Genomic DNA, 13,341 nt, shown 5'->3' on the forward strand with positions numbered 1-13,341 from the left:
ATCACTGTTTTCCTGAAAATACTATGGACAGTAAATATGTGACATGATACTCACTTTATCTCTGTCCATTTGGCCCTATCTGTCTATTCAGTAATGCTTTGAGAGAGTGAATTTCTTAAGTCATCCCTAAGTAGTCCTAAAGCTACTGATTCAGATCTAAGTTGTGTTCAAAATGTTCCATCTCCATGTAAAAATGTCGTTTAGCAAAGAATTTTTAATTGTTTCGGTGTGGGATTTTTTCTAAGAAACTCTTGCTTTTCCAGCAAAGCTTTCTATTCTTACAGGTCCCAAAGGGAACTGCAGTTATTCAGGATCTAATATTGTTCGATTATTCAGAATCTAATATTGTTCTGTTGACAAGAGATGGAACTCTCTTGCCAGCAGTTAGAAGATTTATACTGGAACTAAAGTGAACAGAGGCGCCATGCAAGTGTATTATTGGAAAGCTCATCAGACAGTAGATTAAATGCTGCACAAATTCTCATGCAGGCTATAATTGCTACTGGTAAAAGCACAGAGGAAGTTGCAGATTTTGTTATGGATACCAAACACTGATTTAAGTCAACTTTAGACTATTCTCAAAGGACTACTTCCTCTTAAAAACAATTTCAGAAAGTTACTAAGAGTGTTTTAAATTATAGCAAAGATAAATATATGCGGAAGATCTGGGAAGCAAAGCATTTAGTCTTTAATAGGGGTGATCTTGCTGATAAAATATGTCTGAGTAGTTGTACAGACACAAGCACTTCATGATCTTGAGTAGATACTAAGCTTTGCTTGACTAACAGAGGGGAACAACAAGCAGTTTTTTAAAAAGATTGCAAAAATGTTTTTACTTTGATGTGTAGATACCTAAGCTGTGAACATCTTATATGTAAAAAAGAGTCATGACACTTGGGCAGCATCATTAAGACACACAAACAATAACAGGAGCATAAAAAACCCTTGTGAAATTACAGAACATTCATGTTTTAGTAAACCTGAGACTTGCAGATTTTTCATCTTGAATCACAGCTGCTAATGATGTGTCAGGTTGGTCCTGCCAATTATACAATATTTCAGAGCTGCCATGTTGGCTGTCTTGAAAGTGTTGTTCAGGTGTTTAATGGGACTTCTCTTGATTAGGTTTGCTGGTTTGAAAGCCAGTGAATGGGGTTGGGAAGGTCGGGAACACATTTGTGGCACACTGAATTTATAGGAAGAAGCTAAAGTGCTGATTAGCTGATCATGACAAAAGTACTAGCGTCAATAGAAATAGAACTGCCTATTTTAGTTTATTTCTCCAGATTACTTTAAGCATTTGATTACTTTCCATTCACTTGTCACTAGAAGTTCATTTCCACAAATACATAACAGAGACTCAGACAGTCTACCCCACTAATTCTTCCACCCTTCAGAGCAGCTATGCCATGTTCAGGGAACATTGAAGCTGCGGAATACTTTCCTAGTGATGGTCCTATTTGGAGCTGTTTTCAGTAATTAGTAGTAGCTCTAAAGGGCATTGCAGAGGTCAATGATAAATTCCTCACTTCGTGGTTTCAGAGCTTTGTATGTAACTCAGCTCAATGTTATGAAAAAGCAGCTGTTGACAGTATTTCTGCATTAATTACACTTTAGAGTACTTAATTGTAGCTAAGGACAAGCATGTGCAATCAGTCTTTTTTCCCATGCTCGCAGCCTCTCTCTCTTGCCAGTGAGCTCCACTTTTGTCTTGTGAGCCTGCTGTGCCTTTAGTCCAGATGTTTCCGTGCCAAGAATTTGAAAATCAGTAACATTGCAAATCCAGATTTAGTCAAAAGAAAAGTTAGAGATGTGGAAACAGCTTATTGAAGGCGTCTTAGTTAAAATGTTTTTCTTCTATGTGGACTTCATATTCTAAAAGCAGAGAGATGGAAGGCATGTCCTATAGAATTGTCCTAGAAACATCTTCAGTACCTTACATAGATTGGTTTTATGCTGACATCTCAAAGTGGTGTCACTGCTACATGGAGAAGAATCTCATGATTCCTGAATTCTGGTGATGTATTTTTGCTACTGTTTTTTAAAACTTAGGAACTTCGTTTCAAGACCTTTACTCTCCAAGTGCTGCAGCTCCAAACACACTTTGCTGTTGACCTACTGGTGTGAGGAATTTTAATCTTACTGGATTGATTCCTTATGTTCAGCATTTGTCAGTCTTTTTTGCTTTTCAGGTCATGTACTGATGAGACAAAAAGTCAGGTACTGAGAAATTAGTTCAGGGATCTCTACATGTCTTAAATGAAATCTGGCACTCAAAAATAGAGTAACAGGGAAATCTTCAGTATTTGGAGCAATGCAAGTAATTTTTGTTAAATGACAGTTTATATATCTTGTATTGATATTTTTGTAGTGTTACCAGTTCTAAGATATTCAACATGAAATCTACCTTTAATCAGCTGGTGCCAATTGCTCGATAGTGTATGGGATAAATCAAATGACTTAGTCTTGTGTATAATAGACTGATGTCTCCACTGCTGTAAAAGCATCTTTATTCTAGTCAGCACTGGGAAGTGTACCAACTGAGCTGCCCCTTGACTGACAGGGCAGAGCTTGTGCCTCTGGGGCTGCCTGCTCTGTACTTAGGCTGCAAGGAGAGAGCTTCAGTTTTCCAGAGCACCTCATATTAGCAGCAAATTAATATACTGCTAAAACTTGTGAAGGAAGAAAGTATGTGAGAGGATTTGAAGGGAAGTCTTACACTAGGAGCAGAATATATATATATATAGTGGGAAATTCTGTAATTCCTATCTTCCTACTTAGAAGATAGGGTAGGCAGCCAGGTGGGATTTTACTGCTCATAATATTCCATAGGTACTACAAAGCTGTCGTCTGCCAAGCGTGGTCCCCTGGATCAGTTTGCTACTCCGGTTCACCACAAGGCCACACAAACACTCCTATGAACACAGCTGGTACCTAGGCAGCTTGGGGCAGATGAGTAAAGAAGGGCAGTGGCCAAGTGCTACCTCCCCTTCCGGCTACCCACGCCCTCCCTTGATTGCATATCAAGTCATGGTCTAATATCCTAAGTGGAACTTAGGGCAAAAGAAGGGGCCCTGCTATTACAGTCATTTGGTGCTTGCTGTGATTGTGTGGTCTGCTGCACAGCTGCACTTGCTAAAACTATATTGTGACAAATGCAGACATTTCTGATCTGTAGATAATAGAATCTGGGTGAATGTTAACAGAAGCACTACAAACACTGTCACACGTGTCTGATACTCTTTGTCAGCATATCATTGGAAGCTGCCTGCTGTCCAACGTAGCTCCTCCAGAGTGGGCTGTGGATCAGCTCCTCTGGAAGTGGAGTCCTACCAGTGCTGCTTGTAGTGGACTCTCAGATGCAGCGTTGTGTGCATTTAATAGGCAACGGGTCTGATATTTGTTAACAGATATGCTATTGTATCCATTTAAAAATATACAGAGATCTATTCTAAGCTTTACAGCTGAGCACCTCCGTATGTGTGGGCAGCCGTGGTGCTGAACAATACTGACATTCAGTGGTTGATTATACTTGCCACCCTTGTGTGACTATCCAGGAGATTTTTGGAAGGCTTTAATGTTCAACACTGGCAAAATTCACAACATGTTTACTGGAACTGGATTAAAGCAATTGTGTCAAGGCTCCTTTATAAAAATGCTGTGCTCACAGTATTAAAATTTTCTGGTTTTTTTAACAAACTAAATTAGAGATTAATTTGGTCCAGGAGAGAGATAGTAGAAACATGCAATAACACTTTGTAGCTTTGTTTCCTTTCCCCCTTTTAAGCAAATTTGCAATCACGGTTTCTAAAAGAACTTCCCTTTACATTCCCTGTTGGCTTAGAGGAATATTTTTGTCCACCTTTTGACTCTTGGTCTTTTTTTGTTGGCTACCAAAGACAGCATGCTCTTGGCAGGAGGTATCTGTGACCTGGCATGGCCCCAGTGAAGATGAGCACATTCCCTGTCATGCTAGGGAAGGAGCAGCTGGAGTTTAGAATTTGAAAAGCTGGATCTTGGCTCTCTTCCTACATCTGCTGACTTAGGTGGAGGGAAATACCATGCTGACAACCTTCTTGAGCTGTCCTTTTTCACTGTCTTTGGTGAGCTTTGGAAGACATACTTTTGTTTTGTGAAAATCTGGAGGGCCAGACCATTTTTCATTGTTACAAGTGTATTGGTAGATGAGTTAGCACTCTCAGTAGTTCAGATTCAGAGACAGCAACACAAGCTCACTCTGGGTTGATCTAAGTGCTTATTCCAGTATTTTGGAGCAAGATTTAGTCATGCAATGTTTATACTCTTAAAATCTCTGTGGGACTGGGCCATGTGCATCTAGATGCTTCCATGCTATTTTTACATTAGAGTTAACAGAGAAGGAGCAAATTTTATCTGCATTTTAGGACAGTATCCTGGGCAAACATGGTAAAATTAATGAAAACTATGATGGGTTTTTGGTAGGTGAGTTTGGCTTCTCTTGGACATGCAGAGTTCATGGTGGTCTTCCTGTTTCAAGGTGTGGACACCCAGTAATTGTCTGGTCTCTTTCCAGTCATGTTTGAATTCCTCCAAAGGCTAACTTTCAATTCTGGATCTCCATTGCTGTCATCTTCCCATTTCCACCACATGCCCTGTACCAGCTCTAGCACTCTCTGGCAGTGAAATAACTTGCATTAGGAAGCTGGTCTGACCAGCAGCTCCTTTTGCTGGGTCAATTTCTGGCTGGACTGTTTTCCTAATGTAGATAATTGCAGAGCCACAGACCTACTCAAATCAATACCTGAGAGGCAAAAGGGAAGAACAGCCAGTGCCAGGGGCAGCTTCTTCAACTACAGATGAATTTATGCTTGACATTGAGTACCAGCTTAACTTCACCTTCAGAAGCTGCTCTTGGGGTTACAGTTTGGTTTGTTTTCTAAGCCCAAGTTTTAATATATTTTTTAAGAGGATCGTTATGTTGCAGGTCAGCCAAAGCATTGTGTCTGTCTCACATAAATGCTGAAGAGATAAACTGAAGTTTGCTAGCATTTGTCCCCTCTGTAGATGCAGAGATAATAGTCTATTCATTTTATCAACTACTTAGTTCACTTACTATCATATTGAAAGTTGAGAAATAGACTTGGAATTATTTTTCTAACAGGCACATAAGCTTCTTGCCCGATGATTAAAAGGAAGGATCAGTGGCTGAGGCATGTTATTTGTAAATGTTTAAAGAGATAAGAAAAAAGTTACATTCCTTACCTGCAGTTCATACTCCCCTTTTACGTAAGTGAGTTTTTAAGTGAAAAACATTTTATATAAACATATTTCATGCATGCCAAGCACATTTGAGGCTATTTTATCCATTAAATCAGATTTAAATGGCTAGTTTTGTGTACTTTTAATGAATTCCAACCCTTTACCCAAGTGCAGCTTGGCATAGATCATAAGACAATTCTGCCAGCAAGTAAAAAGCACTTTTCTAGTTCAATAGCTGAAAGCTGACAAGCTAAAGAGCTGTATCTTTAAGATAGAGCAATTCTAAGTTAAGTGGGCAACTGCCAGGCCAACTGCCATAGGAAACTTTCTGTACAAGTAACTCTTTCACGTCGGCAAACACGTTTGAGGGAGTGCCAGCTCATGGGAGTCAGCTTTTCTTTAAGAAATAAATTGCAAATACCAGATAGGGATGAAAGTGGAAAACGAGGGTGCTTTCTTCATGCTAGCATTATGATATACATTAGCAATTTAATCCAGTGGCAAATAATTTTTGATGAAATGTTCTTGTAAATACAGAAAATGGAATGCAAAGAAAAGCAATAAAGTAGATGTTTTTCCTAAATTCACAGTGCATGTTAATAAACAATAACCATCATAAGAAAGGGAATCTGGGATATGAAATGTCTATCCACATATCCTTTTGTTTATTTTAACTTCTTTTAATGTGTTTCCAACAGAAAATGATCCACAGCCTGTTTCTTATAAACTGTTCTGGTGATATCTTCTTGGAGAAGCACTGGAAGAGCGTTGTGAGCCAATCTGTCTGCGATTATTTCTTTGAAGCTCAGGAGAAAGCAATCGATGTTGAGAATGTGCCTCCTGTCATCTCAACTCCACATCACTACCTCATCAGCATCTACCGGGATAAAATCTTCTTTGTGTCTGTCATACAGACAGAAGTGCCACCACTCTTTGTAATTGAATTTCTGCACCGAGTAGCAGATACTTTCCAGGTCCGTCACCATTCAGTGATTTTGAAAATCAGTGTCTGAAGGAGGCCTATGGGAAAGCCAAAGAAGGACTCTTGGTCAGGAACTGTAGTGATAGGACAAGGAGAAATGAGTACAAACTGAAAGAGGGGAAATTTAAGCTAGATATTAGGAAAAAAATCTATTCTGTGAGGGTAGTAAAATAGTAAATGGAACCCGTTGCCCAGAGAGGTTGTGGATGCCCCAACTGTGGCAGTGGTCAGGGCCAGGTTGGATGGGGCTTTGAGCAACCTGATCTAGTGGTAGGTGTCCATGCCCATGGCAGGGGGGTTGGGACCACCCCTTAACATTTCATGATTCTGTAATTCTAAAATTACTTCAAGGGATTTTTTGTATAAACTTTTAGAGTAAGGTAATAAACCCTTCTGTGAGTGCCTTTTCTGTCTGCAATTTTTAAGTCAAGCACAGGTTTATAGAGTACAAAGGAAAAAAGAGGGTTTTTTTGTGCACTCACAAACACCAGATCCCAAATCCAACTCTGTAAATGCTGAGTTTTTTTCTGTAATCTTTTGTACTATTAATGTTATGTAGATGGGAAGAAGGAGCATGTAGTCAGGCAACATGCACTCTGTAGTGAGGAATGGGCTGCAAAGAAGTCACTTCTCAACCAATTTCACAAATACTTTATATAAAGGAAATGCTGTGAAGATTGAGCATTGCCAAAAGATAGTATCTTTATTTTAGAAGAGTCTTGTAACTGAAGATGTGTTAATGTACACAACTAGAAGGACCTTTGTAACATAAATAGTAGCACATCACATTACATTATTTCACTGTTCATGCTTGTATTTATTTTCAATTAGGTGATAAATATAACATTAACAATATGATGCCATCAGACTATAGAAATAGTCCGTTTAGGCACTAAAATGCCTTCATATATTGGAGGATTTCTGTAAGAAAAAACCAAACAAACTTCCTTTTGCAAAGCATTCTAACAGGAATAAAAATCCTCTCTTTTGTAATCTCTGAATTTGTTTAGGATTACTTCGGCGAATGTTCTGAGACGGCAATTAAGGACAATGTAGTAATTGTGTATGAACTTCTAGAAGAAATGCTAGACAATGGCTTTCCACTGGCAACAGAATCTAACATACTGAAGGAGCTGATTAAGCCTCCCACAATTTTGCGCTCTGTTGTCAACTCCATCACAGGTATGAAAATATGTAACTTCAGCAATGATGGCTGTTTAAAAAAAAGCCCCATCTTTTCTCGTAGCTAAAAAATAATAAATTGGTGCGAATCTGTAAGGTGAGGGCAGTGTCCTGCCACTTCTCATCAATAGGAGTTGAATAAAAACAAGTCCCTCCTTATTTGCAGTTTACACCTGGCCCCTTTGCTGTCCTCAGAGGCACTGCCTGGTTCAGCCACAGCTGCTGAAGTCTCTCAGGAACAGCAGCTCTTAACACAGTCAGGACATACTGGAGACAGGTGCTCTGGGATTGGTACAGAGCTCACCCCAAGCCTTGAATAACTGAGGGGCACTGGAGAAGGTTAAGTATTTTGTAAGAAATCCATATAGGAAGGTATATAATAGATATCTAACAAATCCTTGATGGGTGGGAACAGATAGCACAAAGGGAAGCAAATAGCCTGTCCTCATCTTCCACCCTGCCCCCAGCACCGAGCAGCACATGGATTCATGTGGATTTGATTTCGCAACTGATTTCGGGCTGTTGTAAATGGGTCTGTCTCACGGTGCTGAAGCCAAATGTCTGTCAGCTGAGCTGGTGGAATCTGCTTGTCTGGCAAGCGGGTGCAGGGGAGGTGAGCCATGAGTGACACGTGGGGGCAGAGAGATGCAAGACAGTCGCCTGTACATTGTGTTGGAGAAGGGGAGTAGTTGGGGTGCAGGGCCACACATATAATACTCAGAGGAGCTGGTCTTTAAAGTAGTAGATATGGTTTAGTCTTAGAGTATAAATCTCATCTGTTTTAATTTCTGTTATTTGGAGTTTAGTTAGGTTCTTTACATGTGGATTGGAATGCTAATATTTACACTTATGAAAATAAGTGTTTTCTCTAAAACCTTATTAAAATTCACTAGGAGCCTAAAGTGCCTGCCCAAGGCAGTGTTTATCTTGTCACTGTCAAGAGCTCAGCGCTGAGCAGGGGGAAACAGCAGCCTGAGAGGTCTCCTATCTACCTGGCCTGGCAGCACTGCTGCATCCTGCAAGGCTGCTGAGGGACAGATGCAGCAACTGCTCCTCTTCAGAGATGCAGTGGGAGTGAAGAAATGGTTGCAACTCCTCCCCCCTGAGTTATAGCATATACAGGGGTGGACTTTAGGAAGGGGTTTTTTTGAGTAACTACTTCTACCAGCTCAAAGGAATGAAAACTTCTGTTTTCTGCCTGCCAGGCTAGGGCCTGCCCAAGCAGGTTTTGTAGAAATTATACCTACTGGCCATCAGCTTCTCAGTGAAGCTGTTTCATGTGGCAGGACACACTACCATGTTCATTGTGCTAAAGGGCACAAGTCAGCATGAACTGTGGCCCTATCCCAAGACCTACTTCTAGCCAAGGGAGCTGTTTACACTGTGCTGGGATTCCGGCATCAGTCACCTAAGCCTCAGAAGTGGTAAGATTTTTTTTTCCCCTTTTTAAAGTATCATCGATTTACTTTATAACTAGGTAGCTCAGGTAGCCTTCTACTCACACTGGATGGTATTGAGAACCAGGAGCCAAGTGTGAGAGCAAGGCAGGCAGGGACAGTGGTATCATTGGTCAGGAGCCCAGAAGTTGAGGCAACAGGTCAGGGACTGACTGGATCAGATGATTAACAGGTCATCCACAGCTCAGTGATTGTCAGTAACATCCATCAGAATGGGACAGGTCAAGCCAGAAAGTCCAGTCTGGGCCGGGGTCTGGATGGATGTGACACATGGTCAGGTATAGACATGGCTGTCATGTTGATGCAAGGTAGCTCAGATGGGTACCAAGGGTGACACCCTCAGCCTAACAACAGCTCCAAGCAAAGATTGTAGGAGCCCTCCCTAAGGCTTCTTACACATCTTTCTTCCTAATGACTCTTACCTGTTAATCAGCCCCGAAGTCATCCAGCTAAAGCTCTTAGGAGAAGGGGGAAGCAGGCTTAAGGCCCTCACAGGGAGCTGTCTTGTCTTGAATTGGTAATGAAATCCTCCATAAGATCCAGCCCCACATCTACTGCTACTCAAACCTCCTGCTGACTTGAGTATTGTATTTTGATGCGCAAGATGTAGTCTGAAAGCTGTTAAGTCTGGACACATGGCTCCAGTGCCTTCATGTCACCTCACAAATAACAGTGAGGGGTCCAGGCTCTAGCCTACAGTACTTGGGGCAAGACTTGCCTTGATTTTTAATTTTGGCAGTTGAAATATTCCTTTTGTAATGAGTTACTGATTTTAAGTTCCTTTTCATTTTCAAGGCAGTAGTAATGTGGGAGACACACTTCCCACTGGACAGTTATCCAACATTCCTTGGCGCAGAGCGGGAGTAAAATACACGAACAACGAAGCCTATTTTGATGTCATTGAAGAAATTGATGCAATTATAGACAAATCAGGTAAGATGCCTTGCAAACTAATATGTTTCTTGAGTGTGTTTACATGTAGCTAATGATGTTTTAGAGAGAATACAGTCCAACCTTCTTATTTTTTGCATATGTTTTATATACATGCATTTATATCTTAGGTAGAAATATTCAATTTAAAATTATGAGCCAAAGTGTATTTCTTCAGTTTATCTTAAAACAGCAACATGTTCTGGGCTGCTTTGAGAACATCCACAAGAAGTATGTTTTCTGTTTGTATATTGATTATCTCATAAGAGATATAAATGGGGAAAAAAAAGTAGTTGAAATGTGATGAGAAAATTATCTCCCATTGTTCCTGCCAACAATATATTGTAGTCCTTGAAGGTCCTCAAGTGAGCAAGACAAAATCTTTCATTAGCTTTCTTCTGATAGCAAGCTAAACTTGGTGCAAAATAGTTGGACAGTATTGTTTTCCTTATATTTAAGGAGCCAGATATTATGAAGCATAATAATACTCCTTTCTTTTCTGTGAATGAAACATATAATTTTCAAATACAGAAGTCTTTATTCTGATATTTAACTTTGAGGAGGAACCTGATAACTTGTACGCCAAGAAAAAAAAATTATGCGAAAAGAAAACTGCAAAGCTGTGGGCAGGAACCTGCTGTTTTGTTCAGTACTGGGGCCAGTAGTTAGCAAGGGTGAAGACTGCAGGACACCCTTTAGTGGTGCAGTGGAGCAGGGAGTAAACCTCTGATTATTCATTCAGTGCTGCTGTTGTAGCAGTGTCAGTGTTGGTTTGATGCTGTACACCACTTCAGCAAATGCTTTGGCCATCCTTGAAGCAGATAATCATAAATAGCCATTGTGCAGCTCTTACTCTCCCCATCTTGAAGCTAAAAGAAAGTGGCCCTTATAGAGCCCTTATAGCACATGCTGATGACTGTGTTAACTGTCCTAGCTCCTTAGGATTCCCAGGAGTAGTGTGAGTGCTTAGTCTGAGAAGGTACAGTCAAGAGCATGGTGAATTTCTGTGTGTATTTCAGGCCAAATCAGTGTGTACTGAGTGTTTAATTTCCTACTGAGGATCTGCTGCCGTAGTCATAGCTACACTTTTCTGCTCTGATCCCCTGGGGACAAGCAATGCACGAACCCCTCTTCATAGCCTTCACCAAGACTAAGGTAGATAAGGTTGCTCCCCTAGAATAGGGAGGTTATCTGGTTTCATAGGGATATGGTCGACTGATTTAACCTGAAACAGGATCACTTCTTTTCAAAGTATAAAGCCACCATTTCTCCTTTCCCTTGCCTAGGTAAGCCAGTTTCTACCTATCTTCTAAAATTACCTTGCATGTGGAGTTAATTAATTAATAGGGTCCTACTTATGCCTTTTTATACTTAGAAGATATTTCAGGAAATGAACATTTCCTAGGTAAAATGCTTAGTACTCTTGCTTTGGGGTTTGGGTTCTTTTTTGCTATAGATTTATTTGACATCAAGATGAATATTTAATTTCATTGTTAAACAACATTTACTTGTGAAAGCCAAAGTTAGCACCAACTTACTGCATTTTGACATTGACTGTTTTGATGTGCTTCAAATTCCCTGCACCACTACAACTTGATAGTTTTCTGGAGACCAGGGACAGGAATGAAAGACAAGATTCAGAGCTGGTGTGTTATGAAATTCTTATTTGCTTATTGCTGGCAACCAGTTCAAGCACATCCAGTACAAGTCCTGTGTAACAGCTGGCACAAGCATCATGAACCAGTTTGGGACAGGCTGTTTGCTCTGGCTCGTGTATTTTAGCAAGCTGCCCAGGACACAGGTAACTGGAATGACCTTTCCTAGCTAGGCTTGGCATGTTGTTGAGTGTTGTGCAAATGTCATCTGTGCCCTCTAGCTGCACTTCACCACATCTGTTAGGCCTTTCATAATAATGTTAAGTCAAGTGTCTTGTTTTTCTCTGCAGGTTCCACTGTCTTTGCAGAAATCCAAGGTGTTATTGATTCGTGTATTAAGCTCTCAGGAATGCCAGATCTTTCTCTGTCTTTCATGGTAAATTCAGCCTATATTTGGGAATCTTAATTGCTCAGGATTTTTTTTTCTTAGTGATCAGAGTTAAACAACTTTAAGATCACTATCAGTATTTCATGTGTAACACATGTGTAAAGTAACAAGTTTTGCATTACATTGTAGAAGCTGCATTGCTCAGTAGTTGGAATGGCTTTTGTGTGTACATAAAAATACACTCACAGGAGCTGCTGTTCCAGGTCATATCAGAAGTCCATCTAGCTCAGTAACACGTCTCTGATAATGGCTACTCAGAGTCTAAGAAGCAGGAATTGGGTAGAGTTCAGTAGCTAGCTCAGACTGCTGGTACTTGATGAGATTTCACGTACCATTGTGCCACTCCTTCCAGAACCCACGGCTGCTGGATGACGTCAGCTTCCATCCGTGTATTCGGTTCAAGCGCTGGGAGTCTGAGAGAGTGCTTTCGTTTATTCCTCCCGATGGCAATTTCAGGCTCATCTCCTACCGCGTCAGTTCCCAGAAGTACGTCTCCATTCAGACACACTGCTCCTCCAGCTACACCACCTGCTGCTTCCCACCTGAGTAACAGCACATTCCTCCTTGTTCAGGGGGGAATTTGCATTGTTCTGAAATGTGTGTGCTCAGGTTTTGTCTCAGCTGTTGCTCTGTCCCTACTAAAAGAAGAAAACCTTTCAGTGACCTGCAGATACTCAGCAATAATTTTTCAGTGGAGTAAATCACACATGGCAGCGATATAGGGCTACTCAGTCCTAGTAAGTGTTGGTGGTGCTAGATGCTTTATGAGTAAGTCTCTGTGTACATTGACGACTCCGAGCTTTGTGAAGAGAATAAAGCAAAAAAGTCCAAACTACAGATATTTGCAAACTAAAGCTTGATCTGACTAGTGGCTTTTCTGAGATTTGGCTCAGTGAGATTACTTAAAAAAAAAAAAAAAAAACCAACCAGATGAAGAGAGAATAAGACAAAGTATTTGGATGAAAATAAAGAAAATATTTTTTCCTGTGATTCTCTGCTGATAAAATCATTTCAGCAATGATGGTGAAGAGCAGAGTATCACTTCACTTACCTCTTCTGAAACAGACCAGTTCTAACTTGAACACTTACCAGAAACACAAGAACCATTTATGAGAAAGGGCTTTAATTTCTCAAGCAGAGAAGTAGCCAGGATGCATTCAGCTACTGTCTTCTCTTTTCAGCTTGGTGGCAATTCCTGTATATGTGAAGCACATGATCAGTTTTAAGGAAAATACTTCTTCAGGAAGATTTGATGTTACCATTGGACCAAAACAGAATATGGGGAAAACAGTAGAAGGAGTAGTCATGACAGTTCACATGCCAAAGGCCGTACTTAACATGAACCTCACTGCTACGCAAGGCAGCTATACGTTTGACCCAGTTACGAAAGTAAGTCTTGAACTTCTATTTATTTAAATATCGAAGATGACATTACTACAAGTCACCCATATTGCAGAATACTGGAACAGTGTTCCACACTTGACAGAGATCTCTGTTCACTATATGTTT

General features: G+C 40.5%; 1 protein-coding gene across 6 annotated transcripts in view; it reads left to right on the forward strand.

The window, feature by feature from the left end:
- Positions 1-13,341, forward strand: part of AP3M1 (adaptor related protein complex 3 subunit mu 1) — a 32,438-nt gene that overhangs the window by 2,621 nt on the left and 16,476 nt on the right. For all 6 annotated transcript variants that reach the window (XM_068198536.1, XM_068198534.1, XM_068198535.1 and 3 more), the window contains exons 2-7: positions 5,937-6,212; positions 7,231-7,402; positions 9,655-9,792; positions 11,735-11,820; positions 12,185-12,318; positions 13,014-13,221. In XM_068198536.1, coding sequence (XP_068054637.1) covers positions 5,940-6,212; positions 7,231-7,402; positions 9,655-9,792; positions 11,735-11,820; positions 12,185-12,318; positions 13,014-13,221 — 1,011 coding nt within the window. In that variant the 5' untranslated portion in view covers positions 5,937-5,939. The remainder of the gene's footprint in view (positions 1-5,936; positions 6,213-7,230; positions 7,403-9,654; positions 9,793-11,734; positions 11,821-12,184; positions 12,319-13,013; positions 13,222-13,341) is intronic.

This window comes from Anomalospiza imberbis, chromosome 8 (assembly GCF_031753505.1).
Source record: "Anomalospiza imberbis isolate Cuckoo-Finch-1a 21T00152 chromosome 8, ASM3175350v1, whole genome shotgun sequence".
In the NCBI taxonomy this organism is placed as follows: Eukaryota; Metazoa; Chordata; class Aves; order Passeriformes; family Viduidae; genus Anomalospiza; species Anomalospiza imberbis.